Source organism: Ochotona curzoniae, unplaced genomic scaffold (genome assembly GCF_017591425.1).
Source record: "Ochotona curzoniae isolate NIBS_2020 unplaced genomic scaffold, NIBS_Ocur_1.0 contig_2318, whole genome shotgun sequence".
Taxonomy (NCBI): Eukaryota; Metazoa; Chordata; class Mammalia; order Lagomorpha; family Ochotonidae; genus Ochotona; species Ochotona curzoniae.
Window position 1 is genome coordinate 5,530,039 of NW_024465419.1, and position 17,479 is coordinate 5,547,517.

The following is a 17,479-nucleotide window of genomic DNA, read 5'->3' on the forward strand; positions in this document are numbered from 1 at the left end:
CTAGTTGATTTATAAGTAATTCATGATGATTTATATATTTAAAAATGAAGGCTGTGCAGTATAAGAGCTGATCATGAAGAAGAGCTAATGTATTATGAGTAGACAAGATGAATCCGGAGTTAAAGGTGTAATGAATTATCCCCAGATAATATGCTGTCTCTGGTAGACATATTCTTACTACTACTAAAAAAATACTCTTAACATTTCCTTGTAGTGTGCTTGGCATGCCTGAGTTCTCTACTGTGTTCTTGTGTTAGTGAGTGGCAATGTTTTAAAATACCATACCTGCCCTGAGTGTCTCAGTAACCACCATTCTCATATTTTAAAATCGTCCAGCTCTTTTTGATAGTCTTAAATTCATGTAAATTTTCAGATTTTTAGTATTTTGATTAAGTAACTTAAGTATGTTAAATACTGAAGACCTTATATATTTTTTAGTATGTATTTCATTTACATTAGGGGAAACTTGAAAAATCTGATTTTTTTTTCTATGTGGCAATAGATACAAGAAGATACTCATGTTTATCAGAAGGGAAAAGGTCCGAGTTTACTGGAACAATATAGGGAGGCTTATTTGAGATCATTAATTTTAAGACATTTGATTTATTCATTAAAGGCAAGGGTATGCTCTGCTTTTTATTATTTCAGTTTACCTTTATTTGTCATGTTGAGAATAAAATAATGTATTCTATATGAAGTTACAGTTGATAAACAGTTTAGTATATGTGAGCCTCATATCTTAGAAAATACTGATGGTATAATATTTCTTCTTCTGTTTCATTTTTTGGGAAGTTTGTCTTCTACCCTTAAGAAGGACAGTATTTCAAAGAGAAGGAAGGCTTTGAGGAAGTATTGGTAAATCCAGTTTATTTCCGTGAAGTAAATAGAAGAGAAGTTGCTTTTTATTGTTTTAGTGTGACTGCTGAAACAAAATATGAATTACTGAGGTAGTTTCATTTTTTGTGCTAAGTATTGAAACTCTTTGTGAGTTCTGTAGCACAGGTCAATCTGGATTTGCCACATTTTAAGGGGTCAGTATTTTCATGTGGCTAGTGAGTGGTTGTTCTCTTAAAAAAAAAGGTAGTATATTGTCATGGCTTTCTTTTTTAAGTTTTAATTTTTGAAATTCAGAGAGAGAGAGAATGAATGAAGTGAGTGAATGATGAATGAATAAATTTGCCGATTCACTACCCAGGTGACCACAACACAAGGGCTGGTCGAGGCTGAATCCAGGAACTTGATCAGGTCACCCATAACAGTGACGAGGATGTTTTGTCACGTTTCCCAGACCATTACCAAGGAGCTTGGTTAGGAAAGAGCAGTTGAGACATGAACCACTGTTCATGCGGGATGCCAGTATTGCATGCAGCAGCTTTACCCACTATGCCACAATACCAGTCCCGTCTTGTTTTCTTTAGCTCACAACTCATTTCTCTGATCCTTAGGCACCTATCATTTTCCTTCAGCCCTCAGTCTCGGGGAGTCATGTTCCTTTAGAGCAGTTACCAGATTATAAGTTACATTTCATTGATTGGAATTGCTTGCCACTCTATATTCTACCACATGGAGGTGTGTTGCCCACTGCATTCTTGATTATTACACACAGCTGGTACACAATAAACAGCTGAACTGAAGGAGTTGTGTGAGACAAGGTAACTTGCATGTAGTGACATATTTGATTTTATCAATAGGCACTGTATTCTTTCTAGTTCATTTTGCTGTGATGAAAATGTGTCAGATGCCATGAATTTGAGAAGGAGTTGTAGTTGCAAGTTTACCTGTGGTGGTGTTTACTTGGTAATAGTTCTCTGAAATGTAGGGAGATTTTAAGAAAATAAGTGTATTTCAAGTAAATTTAACATTTTTACCAGTGGAAAACATTTTTGGTTACTTAAATTTGCTGCCCACATTCATCCTGAAAATTAAAAGATAATGTAATTTATTATAAAATTATAATTTTTAAGATGAACTTTTATAAAAATGAAGATTTTACATAGATGTTTTTTAAAACTTAAAAAAAAAGAATGCTTATTGTGAACTGATAAATTTGGTATACTAATTTGTGATCCAAATTAATTGCTCAAAAGGCAAGAAATTGTATTTTGGTACAGTTTTAATCACTAAATTCTGTTATGGCCTGTATAACAGTAAAATTAAATATGAGTCCATCACCAAAACAGGTTTAGACTTTTGTGTATGTGTGACAGATAAAAGGAAGATTTCATTGTGAAACAGCCAGGTGTGGGCTCAGTGGAAGCTGGTAGCTGGGAGCTTCAGTTAGGTCTTCCACTTGGGTAGCAACGAACCAATCAGTTGGGCCATCCTCTTCTGCCTTTGCCTGACACTTAACAGGAAGTTAGATCAGAAGTGAAGCAACCGGAACACAGACTTGTGCCTGTATGGGTTGCAAGCATCAACGGTGACTTACTGGGCTGCAGCTCTGGTGGTTAGCATTGTTTTCTTTCTTTTTATGGCGGGACAGCTATAATGGGTGGGAACCATATAAGGTATATGAGAAATGATTACTGTGGCCCTGCCAGAGCAACTACAGGCAAGACTAAAAATTCAATAAATCTGTAGCAGACTGGTTTATAAGTGGCTAATTCTGTATGGTCCACAAATGATATTATAAATGTACAACTCACCCTTGGCAGCAAAATAGATGTTTATTCCTCCAGAATACCGGAGACTGGGACTTTATGAAAAAGGAAACTTATTTTGGCCTGTGTTTTCCAAGGCTGGAAATTGCAAGCTCAGGTGGCTGTGCCTGGTGAGGGCCTCGCAGTGTAAAGTAGCAGGAGCTTGTAGAGCAGGGAGCAGTGCATGCAAATAGGACAAATATATGGCGTGGCTTTATGTTCTAACAACTTGGTCCCTGGAGACCTAGATAAATATTAGTCACTTATTAACCTGGGCTCTTGAAAGCTGACCTTCTGAGATAGGTCTTAATCTCTTTGTAATTATTCCCACTAGTCCCTACCTCTTGAAGAGGCCACCATTTCTGAGCTCCATTACATGGGAGAGCAGGCTTGGAGCTGTGAGAGCCAGGCCATATTTAAACCGTAGTTGACATATAGAACCCTGTGTGGTGTGCCTGGGATTTAAGCTTATCTAATAGTAGAGAGTCCTATGTGGTGTGTTTGAGGTTAAACACAGTAAAGAGCATAAACACGGAGGAGAGCCCTGAAAAATTTGCACAGTGAAATAATGGGTCACAGAGTTCTCCAGAGTAGGGATGCAGAGATGAGCAGAAGGCCCATAATCCCCCTGCCCTTTTCTGCACCAACTCCTTGCTCTTTTCCATCAAACATGTCTTCTTTTAGTGTGTGTTGATAATGTATCTCTGTGTAGTGAATTTCAGTGGAAACTTACGATGTATGTAGAAAGCCTGCTGTTAATTGCCAGAGGAAAGACCATGTTTTAAACAAAGGAAAAATTATTGTGATTTAAGTCAGTGTCATTTTTCATTTTATGCCAAATGTGAATTTTCTTCATTCACAAGATTTTGCCGCTTGGTCACATTGACTACAACAGACTTAGAAGTAAACTGGTAGGAATTTTAAAAACTTATTAATGTACTGAGATTTTTGTGTGTGTGTCTTATGATCTGTTTTCCATTTTAATTAAAATGCAAGAAATAAATTAAAAGAATAAAAAGGATAGTTTGTAAAAGTGTAACACTCTGGACCATTAACCAGCATTGTAGTAGGGACAATGGCCTGAATAATGCGCTTTTGCTTTGAAACCACTTCCTTTCTCTTTGTGCTAGGGAGATCATAGAGGCCAGTCAGTAAATATAACAGTCATTCTGTTCTCCGTCCCAGTTCTATAATTTATTAGTCAAATTTTATTTAAAAAGATTTCCCCTAACTTAGTGTATATAGATCCAAGGTGTGTGATCAGGGCACTGCGTCACACGCTTGACAAAGCTCACCATTTTCCTCCTCAGCAGAAATGTCAACTAAGATGGGTGCTGCACAAATCTTTCTCATTTCCACCACTTCCCTATCGATTTCAGAAGTCACTGGAAGCAGGAGCTGTTATGATACTTCCCTTTTCATGTATAAATGTACAATTTGGAGACATCACAAGATTAGTGGTGTGGTGGGCTTTTCATTGTATGCATTTTTAGGCCTTAAGTGAGCTTTTAGTATGAAAAAAGATTGTTTTGAAAACATGTGTCTAGTACTATTGATAATGGAATAATGGGATTGGTCAGTGCTGAACTTAATGGTTGAATAATATTTCATAATCGTATTTCAGTCCTCTGAATTAATGTTGATAATTCAGTATTTCAAAGGACTGAGTTAATGGTATTTTTTTTAAAGATTTGATATTTTGTTTGAGTGCACTGAGTTGTATACATTTTTTCTGTGCAGATTTGAGTTCTGTGAACCAGCATTTGTGGTCGGTAATTGCCTCCAGATAGCATCTGACAGTCATCAGTATGATCGAATTTATTGTGGTGCCGGAGTCCAGAAAGACCATGAGAACTACATGAAAATCTTACTGAAAGTGGGAGGCATATTAGTCATGCCTATAGAAGATCAGGTAACATGCATTGTTGGACTTCGTTGAGCAGGGAGCAAACACGCTAGTTTAAAATTCAGATATGTTATTTGGTGACATGTACTTTTCTTTTTTGGGGGAGGGTTGTGTTTTGTTTTACTTGAAAGGTAGCATTACAGATAGAGTGGCAGAGACAGAAAGAGAGACAGACAGACAGACAAAGAGTGATCTTGCATCTACTGGTTCACTCCCAAGATCGCTGCAATGGCCACGCCTGGGCCAGGTTGAAATCAGGGACCTGGGAATTCATCCACGTCTTCCACTTGGTGGCAAGGGCCCAAACACTTGGACCATCCTCCATTACCTTCACAAGCACGTAGCAGCGAGCCAGAAGCATTGCAAGCAACTACTTAACACATTGCACCACTGCTAATTTTCTAGGATAGCTTTTCACATATCTGTCTGTATAGAGAACATATCACTGAAACACAGTTATTTATGCAAAATAGAAAAAGAAAAAAAATACTGCAGTGTGGGGGAGCAAATTGATACTTATGCCCAGCTCGTGCCTGGCAAGCTGCTGCCTTCTGCAGCAGTCCTGCCCTAAGAGGTGATCCGTTCAATGTCATGTTCTCTACCAGCTGTTCTTGCTAATACTCCTCAGTTTTAATATTGCACAAATCAGAAAAATCCTTTTTGTGCTTTGGTTTGAATGTTAACTTTGTTTATAAAACAAGGGAACTCTTTTGTTTTTGATGATTTTGACATAGTTGGCTAAGGTGCTAAGGGTCAAGGAAAGTAGGTAACAAGTGAGCTTTTAAAACTTCATTTTCAGTTAAGCTCATTTTCCAGCAAGTTATAAACATCGTTAAATTTAATTTTTCTTGCTAGGGAGTTAAGTATAATCAGTGACTGAAACACTGGTTTATTCAGAAAATGAGTGGAATCTTCAAAAGCAATTTACCTTGAATATGACAGCCCTTCAGAAAAGCTTACAGAAGATGGATTTTATGAAAAGACCATGTGAATTTGGAAAATTTTTTTGCACCAAAGTACACTTAGCTTTTATTTCTGTTTTTCCTTAGAAGTTTTGAAGTACCCTCTTATTTATAAAAGTAGTATTTTGAAGAAATATAATCTTTAATATTCACATTGTCCTGAATCTGAACTGTTGAAAATAGTTGTGGTTTATACAGTAGAAGTGGAATATTTTAAATGACTACAACCTAACATTGTAGCTGAAAAGTTTATATTTTTTGTAAGGTCAGTCTCTTAATAATCTATTGTGTTAGTCATTCACAGCTTAGTGGATGTTACGATTATTCTGTCCTGTGGTCTTTTGCAAAGTATGTGTCAGTGATTACAAAAGGTAGAGTATAAAAATAGTCATTAAAGGTACCAGTTTTGTGGCTTGACATGTTAAATAGGCACTTGCAAAGCTGACAATTCCATGTGAATGCCAGTTTGAGTGTTGGCTATGTTGCTTCTGAGCCAGCTCACTGCTGACGTTCCTGGAAAAGTGAGAACTTGCAGCTCAAGTAGTTGTGCCCATGCCATCCCGGCAGAGACCTGCTTGGAATTGCACACTCCTGGATTCCGCTTGGCTTAGCCTGGACCTTGGTGACTATTTGGGAAATGAATCAGCTGCTGGAAGATTTATTTCTTGTACACTCTTTTTTTTTTCCCTCAAGTTCTTCCTTTCAAGTAAATATATGTTTTTTGAAGATCACTAAAAAATATTCCTAGAAAAATGTTACTTCAGTGCTTTAAAGATTAGAATTTTCAGTTAAACAATCTGTTTTTCTTTGGTGATATATTTTTCAAATATTTATAGTAACACTTCAATTTTATTATGAATTTATGCTATACTTTTATATAAATACCAAGTACAACAGTGGACTGGATTTTTATAACACAAGTTATATGCTAATTCAGTTTGAACAAATTACTTAGTTAATATTGCTTTTTTCTAAAACAGTTAATGAATGTTTACTGAATTGGTAAAAATCTAGTTCCTCTATGACTGTACTTGTGAAATATCAAATTGTAATTAGAATAAGAATCTATTTCATTTTCAAAATGAAAGAGCATAAAATCAACTCATTGATAAAATAATCAAATATGGTTTTATTTGTGTAGTACTTTATCCAAATTACTAAGCATATCACTTCAGACATACTTTAGGAGGTAGTGGCATATGTGGAATATAGTGGTTTCTTTAGAAGCTGTCAGACTTAACCTAACAGTCAGGCTTATCGGTTGTTTTTGGGTATTCCATTTGCATTGAAATATCTGTTTTGGATGAAAAATATTTTATATTTTTTCTGTATTAATTTATAGACATACTTAAGTAGAACCAATTTGATTGCTTTTAAATGTAAGTGGTTATCTAGTTACATAGTTTGCTAAGTCAAAATGATTCCCTTAAAAGACAAATTTGACTTCAAGGTGGTTCTGTTGTCAGAATTAAGCTGTCCTTTTTCTTTATCCTTCCAATTAGTTAACACAGATTATGCGGACTGGACAAAATACTTGGGAAAGTAAAAATATCCTTGCTGTTTCATTTGCTCCACTTGTGCAGCCAAGTAAGAATGATAACGGCAAGCCTGATTCTGTGGGACTCCGTAAGTAGTCATTCCTAGTTTCTGATTGGATTGTGAATTAAAGTGTTCATCTTTTGTGGTTCATGAATTTATTCAACTTTGTTTTTGTTTGTTTGTAAGCCTTAAAATCATATACCAGACACTCTTAGCTGCCTTCATGGAAACAGGACAACAAGTGTCAGATAAATCTGAAAATGAACTTGTTAATCATGGCTCGTGCTGGCATGGAAGGTGGTTTGAGGGCAGCAGTAGTGAGAATAGTGCTGCGCTCCGGCCCCTTTTTCCCTCCATGGTTTGTCTCTGCCCCCTTGAGTAACTTGGCTCCGGGGGCTTCTCTCACCTTTGCCTGCACGATGCCCAGCAAGACCCCTTCTGATGGCCTTCGCTGAACAAGGCTGGGATGCCTCTCTCCACTCCGCCCGCAGTGGAAAGTTAAATTTGAAGAGGAGGGAAGAGAGGAATGTGGACGTGAAGAGAAGGCTCCACGTGGAGCTGAGGAACCAGACCCTAGCAGCTGTTTGGGAACTTGTCCTAGACAATTGCAAATCAAATGATGGGAAAATTGAGGGCTTAACAGCAGAATTTGTGAATTCAGCGTTTCTCAGTTTAATAAACGTAAGCTTGATCTCAGTTTCAAATCTTCCCAAGCTACATAAATTGAAAAAACTTGAGCTCAGTGACAATAGAATCTTTGGAGGTCTCGACATGTTAGCAGAAAAACTTCCAAACCTCACACATCTAAACTTGAGTGGAAATAAGTTGAAAGATAGTAGCACCTTGGAGCCCTTGAAAAAGTTGGATTGTCTAAAAAGCCTGGATCTGTTTAACTGTGAGGTCACTAACCTGAATGACTACCAAGAAGGCGTCTTCCGGCTCCTGCCCAGCTGACCTACCTAGACGGCTATGACCGAGAGGACCAGGAAGCTCCTGACGTGGATGGTGTGGATGAAGAGGAAGAAGATGAAGAAGGAGAGGATGAGGAAGACGAAGAGGATGGGGATGGTGAGGAGGAAGAATTTGATGAAGAGGAGGATGAAGGTGAAGACGAAGATGTAGATGGGGAAGAAGATAAGTCAGTGGAGAAGAATTGGGACATGATGGAGAAGTTGGTGAAGATGAGGATGAAGAGGAAGAACAAAGCAGGAAAGGTGAGAAGAGGAAGAAACAGAGGAGGAAGGAGAAGATGACTTAGACCCCAGGAAACTGTTCAGTATTGCTTGCATTGCTCAATGGATCTGGTAGCTTTGTTTTAAAAAGAGACAGAAACAAAAAAAAAGGTAGCTGTGATACAAACCCCAGGACACCCACCAACCGAGCCAACAAATAGCTCGTATGGCATTCCACCTTCCTCCAGGGAGTCCCTCTTGGTTACCTACCAGGAAGCCTGGTGACTCACCTCAACAGAATTCTGAGTGTTGTTAGATTTTTTGTGTAAAACTTTTTGTAGCGTGGGTAGCTATGATTGGCGAGTCAGCCATCTGTGGCTATCAGTTACACCTAGACTGTAACAGCATTTTTACTTTCTGTACAACAAAAAGCTTTGTAAATAAAATCTAAACAGTTTGGAAAAAAAAAATGGTTTGGGGACAGGTCATCTTGTGGGTCACAGCTTTTCTGCTGTGGCTGCATCTGAGTTATGGCTAGACTGCTAGGAAGAATGACCGAGCCAACAGTCAGTGGCAGCATTTTCCATATTGAGGCACTGACTTTTCCCACATTAGAGTACTGCTTTGGATCCTGGCTTGTCCACATCTGATCCAGCTGCCTGAGAAGACAGTGGAAGGTGGCCCTGCCACACCTGTGGTAGACTAGAATGGATTTCCTAACTGCTGGTTTTAACTTTGCCCGGACTTAACTGTTGTAGTCATTTGGAGTGTGAACCAACAGGAAGAAGATTTCTCTTTATCTCTCTGTGTCTATGCCCATCTCTCTGTTAATCTGCCTTTCAAATTAAATAAGCAAATACATAAAGTTAAGTAAATAAATGTGAAATTTTTACAATAAAAGAGCCAAAAGATAAAATTATTTTAGAATTATAACTGATGGCAATTTTGTATAAATTATACTACTTGGATAGAAATAATAAAAAAGTAATGAAAAAGCTTTCTGAACCAGTTGGCTTTGATAATGGCCTAACCATAAACATCAAATGTGTGTTTATAATGCATTCTTAGAGATATTTAAACAACTGTCTTTCTTTGTTTTTAACTGTAACATACAGAATTCTATTAGTAGAGTAGGATTCTAACTCTTTTTCTTGGTTGAGTTCCCTTTAGAAGAGTCTCCATTGTAAATAAGATTTCATATCACTGTAATTAATGGATGCAGTGGTTCATATGCTATGAAAGAGAAATTTCCATTCTCTCTCATTTTAACGATGTTAACATAAATAGATCTAAGTAATTACTCAGACTGTCACTGGTATGGTTTGAATGACGTTGTATAAATGTATGGAAAATAAAAGCCAGCTTAGTAGAACAGGATAAAATGAAGATTGAGGAGTGTAACATAAAAGAAATTATTCGTATTTGACAAATCTACAGATAAAGTGAGAAGTATTTATTTATTTATTTATTTATTTATTTATTTATTTATTTATTTATTTATGTTGTGATACAGTTCCATAGGCTCTGGGTTTTCCTTCCCCAGTCTTACCCCAGTTCTGTGTCCCGCACTGACTTGCCCTCTATAATTTCAATGCATCATCCTTCACAGTCATAAATCCATCATTCCACCATTTAAGTGTATCCTGACATTGTATGAAATGTTATTATGTCATTTGGGTAATCCAGGGTTGGCATGAGAAGAGGTTCGGGTGAGGACGAAATAGGACTAAACATGAGGGGTGATAGTGGGAGCTATGTGTCAGGTATATGGGCATTCAATATACCATCAACTCTATTTTTGTATGAACTTGAAGGTTCTACAATAAAAAGAAGTCATCATTTACCACCACTGATTTATGAATACAAGCCAGGAATTATGAGTTTCCAAAAGATAAGAGCTTTGTATTGTAATGTTCACACAGTGAAAGAAAAGGTTTAAAAATTGTTATTTGCCTAGATTGTATAAGATATTTGGAGGATAAAAACAGGTTTCCTTTTCTCTTAAAAAAAGTCAAACCAGATTTCTTTTCAGAAGACATTCTCTTAATTATAGGGAATTAAAATAGAAAAGAATGCTTATTCCAAAAAAAACCCCTTGTAATAATACATACATACATTCTTTGCCAAATATATCTTATAGAAATAAAATTTCTCATTAAACAGCCCATTGAAATGGAGTTAAAATTTTTTCTGATTAATCATTAATTTGAATCAGGTTGAAAGGTACTTTTTCTGTGTTTTTGCTGTATATAAGAAATTCTGAAAATAAGGATACATTGTCTAAGGTTCATAAACAAGGGAGACATCATAAATTGTAGAACTATTGGGGCCGGTGTTGGTGCATAGCAGCTTAAACCACTATTTGCTATGCAGAAATTCCATTTGGGTATCAGTTCAAGCCCTGGCTGTTCCACTTTCCATCCAGCTCCCTGCTAATGCTCCTGGGAAAGCAGCATAATGTGGCCCAAGTGCTTTGGCCTCTGTGACCCAATGGGACACCTGGGTGGAGTTAGAGGTTCCTGGCTTTTAAAATCTTTCTGTCCCACTCTCTGGTTCTTTCTCTTTCTCTGTGTGTAACTCTGCTCTTCAAATAAATAACTCTTCCAAACACACACACACACACACACACACACACACACAACTCTCCTACAAGCATTTTTCACTACCACACTTTGACAGATTGTAAGCAGTAACAATGGGCCTGCTCAGTTGCAGTTTTCTGAATGTGCATGACTAACAGCAGATGTGAGTTCTTGTGAGCAAATATGTAAAATACCACCTTCTCTGCCTGTCTTCCAAAAACTTCACAGTGGTGGCTCTATGTGCTAAACTATAGCACTAGTCCCAAGAAGATACGTTTATGGTGGGCCAGGAGGTCTATGCTAAGAAATCTCTGAATGGAACTTAAATGAGTCTTTCGAGAGCACTCTACTATAAGGTTCTAGGAAGCACTATCTGCTACTGAGCAGTGTGTCTGGCAGGTGACTGGGTATGGGTCACAGCTGCGCTTGGAGGACAGAGCACAGGATGTCATGCAGTCTGTGTCCCTGGGCACAGCTTGGCGCTGCCAGGGTCCTGTGGAGAGTACTAAGAGCAAACATGACTTCCTTGCTACTGGAGTTCACAGTCGAAAGGCAAAGATAGGCTCCTCACAAAAAGGCAGTGGTGACATCACACTCAAATCGTAGAGGGAAATTGTGAAGAGCAATGAAGACTGATAGTACTGCCCAAGTGAGAAGAGTTTTGTTTATTTTAAGATATTTATTAGGAAACTTCTTGGTAATGGTTTTGGAAACTAGGATATTATCTTCCCCCCAGTGAGAGATAGAGAATTTTGCCCTGTATGATGTGTGGGAGTAACTCCAGGGAAGAATGCGATTCTAGGAGTTATGAGTGTGTAACAATGAATGGTCAAAGATAGGAGAGATGTGTTTCAGCTCTCTGATGCATTTCATATAAGTTGTCAACGGTAACTAAAAAATTTATGGTGTTTCTTTGAGCTGCTCTGGTGTTTTTCATGGCTTGATTTCTGATAACCTTTTGCCATGAAACAGATCTCACATGTTGCTTTACCGAAGGCAGAAATGCTACTTCCTGAATACATCTCTCTCTGCCTGTCTCCCTCCCTTCCTTTCTCTCCCTTACCCTCCTTCTGTGTGTGTGTGTGTGTGTGTGTGTGTGTGTGTGTTAGAGCGTGTGAGTACATGTGATAGCTCATTTCAGTGTTCAAACTGTGACACCTGTTCCTTTGAGATTTTTGAATAACTGGAAAGATCTTTGGTTACTTAAACATTGAAGAACATCCCAGTAAAATGACAACAGAAGACTAAATCACTGAACAACCCAAAATGACAGGGCCAAATTACTACCTATTTGTATTAACCCTGAATGTACATGGCTTAAGCTTGTCCATTAAATGTCATAGATCAGTAGACTGGATTAAAAAACAAAACCCATCTGTTGCCTACAGGAGGCACATTTCACCAACAAAAATCAGTGGAAACTATATCATGAATTTTGATTTTTTTGTTGTTAGTTTCATCTCTTCAAAACACTTTCTTCTGATTAAATTCTTCAGTGACTCATAGATCATACAGTAGCATCATTTTCTTCCTGAAGGTTCTTGATTTTCTTTTTCATTTCCTCAGCAACACATTAGTCATTAGGTAGCATATTATTTAACTTCATAGTGTTGTTAATTTCTCTTTTCTTCCTGTTGCTGATTTTTAATTTAAGGGGATGTATAGTAACTGTGAAATGGAGGCTAACATATCCAGATGTGAGGATACAATGCAGTATGCATCTCTACTTCCAGACTAAAGATGGGCTCCCAAAGAAACTGTTTATGACAATAGGATGCTGGACTCTCTTCCATTATGCAAACTCACAGTAATAGACATATGACTGTGTATGAAGAACTATAGCAATGATATAGGGGATCTATGTGGGGGGAGTTGGGAAGGGGATAAGAGAAATCCCAGGGCCTATGAAACTGTATCATAAAATGATGATGATGATGATGAATAAAAGATTTAAAAAATTAAAACATATAAAGGATTATGCAGGGTAGTCTTGCCTGTTCTTTCCTTTGGTTATTTGATTCCAAACATCCTGTTTCCATATTTTTATTTGTCATTCCTGAACATTTGTTTATGTGTATTTGTGTGGCAAAGCACACACCTCCAGGCACTGGAATGCCAATCGGGCAGATCTAGGTTGCCTGCGATGTTTGTCAGATGAAAATCAAGAGGTTTTGTACTGGCCATGTCCATAACTTGCTAAGAAATGTTTTCTTCTGAGAAGAAATGAACATATATAATGCTTTATTTATGTTTTTCATGTGTGTGTGTTTGTGTTTTCAGCCCCCTGTGCTGTCAGGAACCTGCAGGACTTGGCCCGTATTTACATTCGACGTACACTTAGAAATTTCATAAATGATGAGATGCAGGCCAAGGGAATTCCTCAAAGGGCCCCACCCAAAAGGAAAAGAAAGAGAGTGAAACAGAGAATTAACACGTACGTCTTCGTGGGTAATCAGCTTATCCCTCAGCCTCTAGACAGTGAGGAGGATGAGAAGATGGAGGAAGACCACAAAGAGGAGGAGGACAAAGACCACAGTGAAGCCATTAAGCCAGAAGAGCCGCCTCAGAACTTACTGAGAGAGAAAATCATGAAACTACCCCTCCCTGAGTCATTAAAAGCTTACTTGACATATTTTAGAGACAAGTAACTTAGTTCAAGGAGAAAGAATACCTGCTGATAATTCCTTTAGTCTTGAACATGTAGCATTTGTTAGGAGTTAGAATTATTTCTTTCATCAGAGTAAATTACAGTGGAAAACAAAAGTATAACTTGTTTCTGTCATTAACAAAAATTATGTATCCAGTAATTAAGAAGAATCCCTTTTATAAAATCTATTTTTCTTTAAATCTTGGGGAAATTGCTGTTTTATCTGAGAGTGATTTGAAAGTGGAATGCAACCATAGCCAAGACCTTGTGTCCTATACATCCTTTTCTGACTCCTTACAGATTTATGGTGGTGAAGGCTGGGTGTAATTTTATATGAAGTATAAGTCATTGTTAAGCATATAAAACTGATTTGAATTGCAGTTATTTGCATTTCCTCTGTGAAAACTTTCTTATCTAGTAAGGAAATCAAAGGCTTTGTAGATCTATTTACCTTACTTTTTTGCAATCACTATTTCTGAGTTGCTGTAGATATATTCCGGGCAATACATGAGTGCAATAATAATAATGCAACATATCAAGTATTTAGCTTTAAAAAAAAATTCATGGAATTCAACAGCCCTGCAACTTTTGCTTTAGAACCTGTTGCCAGAAGACCTTGGCAGGGTGTTTATGTGTAGGGGAATATCTGCTTCTCTCATAGAGATTTCTAAGAGCACAGCAAATAGAAACTAATTAGAAAGTATACACTTAATACAATTCTTAGTTAATATGGACCCTTTACATTTTCAGTATTTAAAATTAATGAGGTCATTTTGACTCTCAAAGTTTTCAACGTCTGTTTAGGATTGTTTTCCTGTAGTTGACTATATAAAGTGTTCAGTGTAAAAGCTCCAGTGTTGTGTGTGACTCTTGATAGCATAGGCTCTTGATAGCGAGTGAGTGAGTAAGCACATGTGGCTGCCACTTTCCTGGACAGTTCGAGTTGCAGGGCTTGAGCAGGCCTGGGCAGCAGATGCACTTTAGTAAGTGAGATTTCCAGTTTATCTGAATATTTATCTCTGACAAGGAGGGCTGAGCTTACTACATACACTTTGGATCTTTCTAGTAAGATAAATATTCACATAAATCGTATGTAGACACCATTTGTTTTGAAAAATCCAGTTCAGAATCACAGTGTAAACTTTGGGACCTACACCAAGTTCATCTGACAACTCACTTTTTAATGTTTTTTGGTTTTTTTTTTTTTTTTTTGGTAGAATTATAATGGTTTTCTTTTACTTTTTTTTTTTTTTTGGCTTAATATGAAATTTACCTAGCAGGTAACAAGAAATCTTATTATAACTTTGTTTCTCTAGTAAGGCCTGCTAAGATAGTATTTTCTGTAACATGCCTCTTCCTGATACATACAGTATGTATTTTTAAAGGGAAAACTTGAGGATATTGCTTATTATCACAAGTATCATTATTATGATAGTTACTCAGATTTGCCTAAGCAAACCCAGTCATTGCATAGTCAATGAGGTTTTATTTCACCATTATGTTTCAAATATTGTTGCAAAAATCTCAGCTCCAGTAATCTCTACACATCTAGAAACAAGTGTTTGAAATAATATAAGCATGTCATTGCCCCAGATAACGGAGGATGTTTTCACGATATAGAAGAGTTTCAGGGAATGTACTACTTCTGGCGATGGGAAGTAGAAGTGGGGATAGCATTACATTTCATTCAGATGATTATCAAGGGTATGTTAAAGTCCCATCGTGTTTCCAGCTGGAAACGGTTTCATGTTGTTGTCATCTGTCAGAAATGTTTATTGTATTTTGAGCTATATGTCTGTTTTAGAAGTGTAGCCATAGATCTCTCCTGTTCACCTGTTTGTATCTAGAAAGCTTGGGGAGACTTCCCATCTTTTCTTATCCCTCATCACCCCAATTTTATTTGAGCTGTTGTCCAGATATGTACAAGCACATGTTCTTAAATGATGGCTTCACTATTTAGGAAAGAGTTTTTGTTGAGCATGTATTTGAAGATTGACTTTCATATTGTCTTTCATTCTCTTGATCTTGGTAAAGTGTACAGTAGATTTTTTCATGATCATTGAATACTTTTTTGTCATTGAAATTTATCTTTTCTGTTTTTAAGTGCATTCATTTTACAGTAGTGATGTTATCATTGAATTCAAATAAAGAAGTAGAAATAAAAAATGAGACCACATGTGAAAGACTTGTTATATACTAATGTAGATATATTAGAAGAAGAGTATTTTGGGATTGTGTTATTTTTACTGAATTCATGTTTATGAGGAGTTTAGAAAGTTTTTGTAAGTGGAGAAGATCAAATAAGGAAAAAGTTAAAATAGAAATGACAATATAGTCATGAACTATTACAGTCAGATTAGAAAATAGTTAATATCTAAGCCTTTGTTTGCATATGCGGAAATGGGTGTGGAGGGGTGGCATATTTTGCCTTAGTCACACAGCTAGTTAGGGGGCTTGAAGTAGCATCAGGTAAATGCCAACAGTTGTCAGTGACATCATACCTACCAAGAAGTCTGTACATCTCTACAGCTTGTTGATCAAACTATTTGGTTCTAATATTAAAAATATGATTAAGATAGCATACATGCATAATGGTTAAAGTAACATACAAGAATGTTGTGTTGATTTCTAGCTGTGTGAGATGATGAAAGTCAAGTCAAGCATGTGAAATCCTTGGAAGACATGGAAAAATATTTTAAATAAACAGTTGCATATAATCATCACTCTTCAATGGCCTGTCTTGTCTTTTTCTCTTTTTAATGTTAAACAGTTTGCATGCACTTAGGGGGTATATGCTGATCCAGGCTATTCAGTTACTTTCGTTTGGGCATCTAATTTTCTTTTGACTGTTGACACCTCTGAAGAATAGGGTCTTTTAAAGTAAAAGAAATAGTGAACCAGTGTGCATGTAGGTAGACATGTTTGTACCTGCTTTTCGGTTCAACTACTAGCATTGCCCCCATACATGAACCCCTTCCCAGCCTCCCTTCTCATCTCCTTTATGGGTCTGCCTTGTGTATGACTGTGACTTCCTTTTGCCTTTGCTACACATCATTTTGTATTTATAAACCCTGTATTACTGGATTACATTTGTACTAGAGTCACACTGAGCTGTGTGTGCTGCAGCTTGCTCATTCTGTATCACCTTCCTAACATCCATGTTAAATATGATAGCTTTGTTACATTCGTGGTGCTTGGTTTATTAATTTTTAAAAGATTTATTTCTGTACACGACTTCAGCGGTCCACTCCTTTGCAGAGTAGTGAATTTCGCCTGGGAGCAGACCCTAATAAAGCCCAGTTTTATAAATTAAAAAAAAAAAACATTTATTTTTGTAAATAAAATTATATAGAGAGAAATATCATGTCTTCCATATGCTGGTTCACTCCCCATTGGCCAAATGGTTGGACCTGACCCAGGCCCAAACCAAAGCGATGAACTCCCTCAGGTCTTTGGTGGGATGCAGGAGCCCTTCTGTGTTACTAGGAAGCTGGATAGGAGAAATAGAGCAGCTGAGACTTCCACCAATGCGCTGATAAGGAATGCTTGGGATGCCAGCTTTACAAGTGGTGGTTTGAGTGGCTCAAACTGAAGCCAGGAGCTTACAATTAAGTCCAGTTCTCCTTAAGTGCCTGGGCCAAAACAGTTGGGCCATTGCCTGTGGCTTCCCAAGGGATATGTTAGTGGGAAATTGAACTTCCAAGTTGAGCCAGAACTTAAATATAGAGACTTTGATATGGGATGTATGTGTCCAAAATTACGTCTTAACTGCAGCACCAAACACTTGTACCCCAGCATCTTACTTTTTTTACTTTGTTGATAAGAATGATTTTTTTTTTTTTTGGAATAGTCATTTTTTTTTCCTTCTTTGATTTGCAGTGCTGGCTTTGTCATAAACTTCATATTTATGCTGTGTGTCTAAATTTTCCATTTGTGTGTGCCTGTGCTAATATTACAGTTTGATTTACTGTAGATTTGTAATATTCTTGATCTGGTAAAATGTCTCTTCAGCTTACATTTCAGGAGTATTCT

At 37.2% G+C, this 17,479-nt stretch overlaps 1 protein-coding gene and 1 pseudogene across 5 annotated transcripts in view; both read left to right on the forward strand.

The window, feature by feature from the left end:
• The window catches only part of PCMTD1 (protein-L-isoaspartate (D-aspartate) O-methyltransferase domain containing 1), a 69,690-nt gene extending 53,520 nt beyond the window's left edge, over positions 1-16,170 (forward strand). For 3 of the 5 annotated variants that reach the window (XM_040972580.1, XM_040972585.1, XM_040972584.1), the window contains exons 4-6: positions 4,380-4,551; positions 7,010-7,133; positions 13,081-16,170. In XM_040972580.1, the coding sequence (XP_040828514.1) occupies positions 4,380-4,551; positions 7,010-7,133; positions 13,081-13,448 (664 nt within the window). In that variant the 3' untranslated portion in view covers positions 13,449-16,170. Of the gene's footprint in view, positions 1-4,379; positions 4,552-7,009; positions 7,134-7,946; positions 8,009-13,080 lie in introns of those variants that run through there. The other 2 variants (XM_040972581.1, XM_040972583.1) reach the window with 2 other exon arrangements.
• On the forward strand, positions 7,140-9,030 carry LOC121151281 (annotated as a pseudogene).
• Positions 16,171-17,479: the final 1,309 nt, after the last annotated feature.